Here is a 6971-nt window from a genome sequence, read left to right as displayed (position 1 = left end):
ACACACAGTATACATCATCATTTCAGTAGATTCTGTTGTTTTGTCATCTGTCCATGGCCTGCATTTTACTAAAGGCTTTAGTCATCAGTTCTGTCTGTAAAATTCATAGTTAAATGAAGGTCTACCCTACTCTGTCAGGTTTGGTACGTACGCCAGATATTGGCCCGTACTGTGGCTGATTGTGTGTGTTCCATGTGGCCTGTGTCTCCACCGTAGAATCGCCAAGGGGTACCAGACGTCCCCAGACCTGCGACTCACCTGGCTGCAGAACATGGCGGAGAAGCACAACGTCAAGAAGTGCTACACGGAGTCGGCCATGTGCCTGGTGCACGCCGCCGCCCTGGTGGCCGAGTACCTGAGCATGCTGGAGGACCACAAGTACCTGCCCGTGGGCAGCGTCACCTTCCAGGTGAGCCCCGGTCCTCTCGCTGGGTATTAGAGCAGGCGCAGGTGCCACTTATTCTCTATGGAGGAATGGTTACACAACAGCTGGTGTCACTCTGATGCAATATAACAACTGCAGTGATTAAGAGCGTTATATTCACTCCCAAGTGCTCACTACACCCATCCTCTGTGCCAGCCCTTTTTGAACTTTTTCACCCTCCAGCACATCAACACAGTTGACCAAAACAACATTTCATTGAATTGCTGAAATTGAGTTTTCTGCCTCGCTTACTGCTATAATAATAGTAACACCTGACAAATGTTGTCTCAACCAAATGTCTGTTGGTTTAGTGTCTATTGGTTTTCCCAGACTCTTCCTGTGTGGTGGTATGTTGTGTGGCATGTCCCTGAAATCTAAACAAAAAACTGTTTCGCTTGGTAAACATTTGCACACATGGATTGCTTATTGATTAGCAGCATCATTTATGGCTGTATGGATCCAATACGTAGGAGGCTAGGTATCACACAGACAGCAGTAAGATGGTTTGAAATTATGAGCACAAATGCACTGAAGAATGCAGCAAAATGTAAGGATGGTTTCCTGTGGTCTTGCTCTCACCCGGCCACAAGAGGGCGCTGTTGTGGTTGAGTAACCAATTCCTCCACCACTCAAGTCATCAGAGAAGATGTGAAAAGATATTAGTAAAACTTTCACTGTGTTAAATGTATTTATGTAATGTTTATTTTTACATATTGTACATATTATAAAAAGTCGTCCTGATTTCACCTTGACCAAAATAAATGATACAAATTCTGAATATTTCCTGCTTCTCGTCCCAGAACCTCTCTCCTAACGTGCTTGAAGAGTCGGCTGTGTCCGATGATGTCCTGTCCCCGGATGAGGACGGCGTTTGCTCCGGTCGCTGCTTCACGGAGAATGGCCTGGTGGATATGCTGGAGCAGGCGGCAGAGCTATTCAGCAACGTGAGTCACATGGTGTAAGCTTAGCGTGACCAGAGATGCTGCAGAGTTCTGGAATGTTCTTCACTTCATCTCTGCCCTTGTCCTTTCCCCTCTCATGACAGGGTGCGCTCTATGAGGCCGTGAATGAAGTTTACAAGATCATGATTCCCATCCTGGAGGCTCATAGAGACTTCCGGAAACTGGCTTCCATCCATGACAAGCTTCAGAGAGCCTTTGAGAACATTATACAAAAGGCAAGCATAGTGTCAAGTCAATGAATGCTATTGTTTACTGTGTACTTTGAGTTAATTGAGATCATTATTGTAATTGAGTTTACTCCCCCTTTAGATTCAGTAATTTCGATTCTTGGTTTTGAAGTTGGACGTCTATTATGAAGTTATTATGACAGCACAAAGTTAGGACTTGTACTCACATCCTGAGGGTGTATCTCTCCAACAGGGACACAAGAGGATGTTTGGGACGTACTTCAGGGTTGGGTTTTACGGCAGCAAGTTTGGAGACCTGGATGAACGGGAGTTCATCTATAAGGAGCCAGCCATCACCCACCTCCCTGAGATCTCCCACAGGCTAGAGGTGACATTCTTTGGACTTTCCGCTAGGTATTTTCATCTTATACCACTCAAATCATTAGAGGTTGCTAACCTTTTTCTTTCTCTCCCCCCACAGGGCTTCTACAGTCAGTGCTTTGGAGATGGTGTTTTAGAAATGATCAAGGACTCCACGCCTGTTGACAAGAACAAACTGGACCCAAACAAGGTGAAACATGCATTTTAAAACATAACAACACACCTTTCAAATACTTCATTAAAATGAGAACTCACTTGAAGTGTCTTCGTTTCTACCTTGACTATATGTGTAAATACCATGTACAACTATGTTCGTGCTGGAGGTTACCGAGAGACTATTTCAATGTTATTGGCGCTATATACATGAAGTTGAATTTTGTACACCCAGGCCTACATCCAGATCACCTACGTGGAGCCCTACTTTGACGATTATGAGATGAAAGACCGGCTGACCAACTTTGACAAGAACTTCAACCTGCGGCGCTTCATGTACACCACGCCCTTCACCAAGAGCGGGCGCCCGCGCGGCGAGTTGAACGAACAGTACAAGCGCAAGACCATCCTCACCACCATGCACTCCTTCCCCTACATCAAGACGCGCATACACTGCATCCAGAAAGACGAGGTACTGCCATCTAGGGGTTGGGGGTGGGGCGGAGGTAGAACAGAACTTGTAACCGCTGTGAGGTTCATATGGCACTTGGCCCTTGCATGAACCCACTGGGGGGGATCCTGTTGAGTTACATTTTTTCTGTGAGTGTAAATATTCTTCATAGGTGACAGTATGTACTTAGTGCTTTCATAAATTCACAGTGATGATAGGACAGCCCTCAAAATTACAGTATGCCACATGTGCACTATGAAGGCACTGCTGTTATGAGAGATCTTTCAACGGCTCTTCAGTGGCATTTCAGAAACGGAAAAAAAAAAAACATCTGCTGGCATGCCTGCATCATTGAGAATTGGTAGTGCGCTCAAAGGAAACATGTAGAGTTATAACTACCTGACAGGAAATGGTTTCTGGGCAGAGCTCTCATATTTTCCTATCATTCTATGTCAAAAAAAGACAAGAATAAGTGACAGGATCCCGTGTTAGAAATATCCAAAGAGTTATTCTTTTGTTTGCAAAAAAAAAAAGCAAGTTCTTACAAGATGATAGGGAAAATCAAGCAAAAAGCTGACAATAATTTGTCTTTGGAATTTAAGTGATATTTTTTTATTGATGTAGATAACTTGAATTATCCAGTTCAACTTCGCTTGTGGCTTAACCATGCTACACAAATTATGACTATAAAACATTACGTATAGAGTAGCTGAAATTGAGCCATTTATCAGAGTTAGCCTGGCTATAGGTTTTATATCTCATCAAATAATAATATACGACAATCATGTATGCCACCTTCTATGACAAACTGGATAAACCCACCTGCCCTAAATGACAGATGGGAATAAATCTTCCTGTGTTCTCCTGTTGTGTGTAGTTTGACCTCACCCCTATCGAGGTGGCCATCGAGGACATGCAGAAGAAGACCCGTGAGCTAGCCGTGGCCACGCACAGGGAGCAGCCGGACGCCAAGATGCTGCAGATGGTTCTGCAGGGCTCTGTGGGTGCAACCGTCAACCAGGTACGACCCATGACAAGCAATCCCCTGGGGGATTCATCTCAGTTCATCGTTAGATCCAAGCAAGGATTCTAGTTCTGTCTTTAAGATTGTGTTTACATATTAACAAGTTGGCTGGGTAAACTTGTTCTTGTATTGTAGGTGATATTTTCAGTGCAGATATAACCATGCAGTCTACTACATGAGAGGTTTTCCCTGTGATCCTACACGAAAGGCTTTGCACTTTAGTCTCTCTAGGCTGTCTTTAATGGGGATCTGATCATGAAAGCTCCCCTTGTTGTTCTTGGAAATACTTTGATATCTGATATCGTATATTAGGCAACGGTTGGACTAATGAGCTGATGTTAGTCATCATTCAGTACCACTGAGATACCCAGTGATGTGTGATTAGCATAGCTATGGGAATTCAAAGCATTCCACCCATGGCTAGAGGGAGCAAAACTCTGACCCAGGAGTTTGGTGTTTGATTTTTTTCATTTAACGTTAACGCTGTTTCCACCCACACAGATGAGACTCACACTGTTCCACATACACCAACCCAGTTTTTCACACAGGGAAATACGAAAGCAGCGCCATAGTTTTACAGCAAAAATGACAAAATGAAGCATCATTGAAATTGCAGTGTTTACAAAGGCTAGTAAACATTGAATTGTATGGTTTCTAACACTAGAATAGTGTTTTAATAGTGGTTGGTGTAGTTTATGTTTGAAGCAAAATGATGAGTACAACAATAAAATACTGGGCACTCAAATCATTGTGAATCTAGATAATGTGAACATAATGCAGATAATACAGGGAGATATTTAGAATATGAGTAGTCAAAATGATTCAAAAGATATATAAATGTTCATAGTAAGTCAGCTATTGTGAGAACCGTCTATGTCTGTCTGCGTTACAGGGTCCATTAGAGGTGGCCTCAGTGTTCCTAAATGAAATCCCAGCAGACCCCAAACTCTTCCGTCACCACAACAAACTGCGCCTGTGTTTCAAGGAATTCATTATGCGGTGAGTAAAAAAAACAAAAAAAAACATTATGAGGTTGAAAGTATGTGCTATTATACTCATTACAACACCCCAAAAATATATTTGTACAGAGCTACAAACCCGAATACACACACAATACTTCAGCATTTGAGGTTTAGACTGACGTTGTGTACGATGATTTCACTCAGTTGTGGGGAGGCTGTTGAGAAGAACAAACACCTCATCACTCCAGACCAGAAGGAGTACCAGAGTGAGCTGAAGAAGAACTACAACAGGCTGAGGGAGAACCTGCGGCCCATGCTGGAGAGGAAGATTCCGGAACTGTACAAACCCATGCACCCAATCAAGCCCCGTCTTGAGAGGTGGGTCTGACACATTCACTTTTGGGGGCTGCTTCAGTAACCGTGGTACCTGTGTGAGCCTAGAGAAGGGAATAGGGGCTTATTTCCTCCAAATTGCTCAGAATAGAGCTTGCTTAGAATGTGGATGCCTGTAATTTAACATGCCACTGATTTTTCATCCAAGAAAATCGGAGCATAGATAGGGAACGAATCCATGCAATCTCCTACCACCTAATGATTGCTTGCTGCTTGTCAATCTGTTTACTCTCTGTTTCGCCTCCCTCACAGGGACAACGTCAAACGGCTCAGTTTCCGGCGAACCCAAGAGGAGAATTCATGAGGGGGGTGATGTGCGGAGCCTGCCAAGGAGCTGAATCTGCTCAGTCCTGTTTCAAAGTTACGCAACACGGCACATCAGAGTACAGGGAAAGGCAGTGTGGCACAGTAACTCTGTGCAAACAGCACTCTGAAATATGCACACTTGCAATTGTTGCTGTGCAAGTACTCTGGTAGTACACGCAGCACACACAAGACCTTCACTCTGGCATATCCACAGGTGCATACTTCTCATCTTCTCATCACTGTTCATTTGCCAGTGTAGAGTTCTTGCACGGTGTGTGGATTCCATTTGTGTAGATTCCAAACATGCCGCAGGATTTGCCATTACGTGTCATTGCTGTGTAGCTTCAGCACAAGTTGGGGGTCTAATACCCCTGAACCCTGAAATGCCTTTATATGTCGTGTAAAGGCACTGGTACTGGAAATGTTGATGTAAAATAAAAGGACTTTGATGAAACACATGGGCATTTCTATTTGCGTTTCAGTTCCATTTAAGTTTTTGAATGTTTGTTTGTTTGGTTTTTTATTTTAATGTTTCATTTGATCCGGCAGTTCAGCTAATTTGCACAATTCATACTGGTCATTTCCCCCACTCAGGTCATTTCATGAGGGCTCGATATTTTCATTTTCATTTCAATACCATAGATTACTGGTGTTCTTAAAATAACTTAACACATGGGAGAATTACAGCCCATCACATGATCTACGAGACAAATGAAAGGGTGTCACCCTGGGGGAATAAGAATGGCAATCAATCAAATTACACCCTAACTTTTGTAACACGTCTGTACATGTAATATCTGGAGAAAATTTATTTTTCATATTTTTCTGTGAAAATAAAATGGAAAAAAGGATTTATATGCACACTGTAGTTAGATGTAATAGAATTTCAATTTTATTATTCTGTATTCTTTTATAGATTTATTTTTTATGTCTAACTGTTTGTCTGCTACAAAGGCTCCTTTGAAATATCCTTAGTGACTGAGTTGACTGCACATAACTGTCCATAGCCCATCTTGGATCTCTCAGATCTAAAGTAAAGTTCCATGACCTGTTACATTCCACAGTGAGCTGCAGGTATTTCTTTTGTTTCCATTGTTTTTGTTATTTCACAGTCATTCAATGCACTTCAGATTAATAAATACTGAAATACTGAGTTGACTGTTTTGTATTTTGTGTGGTGATCAAATTACTTGTTTTTTTCATACACTAGGGATGTATGTGTAATACTTTAGTTCATTAGTATTTTCTCATAAGATCAATACATATTGCAAATGAACTATGTATGACTCAAATGTATAGAAGTAGCCTAACTCAAATTATGAGGTGCCTACACAGTATACTAATCACTCAGTACTAATACAAATTACGATACTGTACGACTGAAAGGGTTTATCATTACTGTAACTTATATAAAACGTGTTTCTTTGTTGCATTCTACATGTAGTTGTTTCAAGTTAACCACGTTAGGGTAACTAATGCAAAAAAAAAACAGGCTAAAATGACTATCCAGACCGACAAACCACTTTGCCAAGGAACTCTGTTATGTCATTATCAGGCTGAAGGATGTTTCACATAGAGCCCATACAACAACGTTTGAGTTGCTCCTCGGATATGTTGATGATGGTGATAGGCTTAATTCTTTATTGTCTATGATAGTTGCATAGATATACACTATCTGTGGATGGTCGTAATAGATTGTCGCACTGAGATGACGTAATTCCCTTTCGACGGAACACTCATGAGTTGCA

At 42.0% G+C, this 6971-nt stretch overlaps 1 protein-coding gene across 1 annotated transcript in view; it reads left to right on the top strand.

The window, feature by feature from the left end:
- The window catches only part of dock8 (dedicator of cytokinesis 8), a 45527-nt gene extending 39991 nt beyond the window's left edge, over window positions 1-5536 (top strand). Inside the window, exons 39-48 of the mRNA XM_080839518.1 lie at window positions 217-409; window positions 1225-1368; window positions 1470-1601; window positions 1807-1941; window positions 2035-2124; window positions 2323-2559; window positions 3416-3559; window positions 4455-4561; window positions 4729-4902; window positions 5170-5536. Of these exons, the coding sequence (XP_080695644.1) occupies window positions 217-409; window positions 1225-1368; window positions 1470-1601; window positions 1807-1941; window positions 2035-2124; window positions 2323-2559; window positions 3416-3559; window positions 4455-4561; window positions 4729-4902; window positions 5170-5221 (1408 nt within the window). The 3' untranslated portion in view covers window positions 5222-5536. The remainder of the gene's footprint in view (window positions 1-216; window positions 410-1224; window positions 1369-1469; window positions 1602-1806; window positions 1942-2034; window positions 2125-2322; window positions 2560-3415; window positions 3560-4454; window positions 4562-4728; window positions 4903-5169) is intronic.
- The last annotated feature ends 1435 nt before the right edge of the window (window positions 5537-6971 follow it).

This window comes from Sprattus sprattus, assembly GCF_963457725.1.
Source record: "Sprattus sprattus genome assembly, chromosome: 5".
Lineage (NCBI taxonomy): Eukaryota > Metazoa > Chordata > Actinopteri > Clupeiformes > Clupeidae > Sprattus > Sprattus sprattus.
The sequence above is the reverse complement of the archived record's forward strand: the minus strand, read 5'-3'. Positions and strand labels throughout refer to the sequence as shown.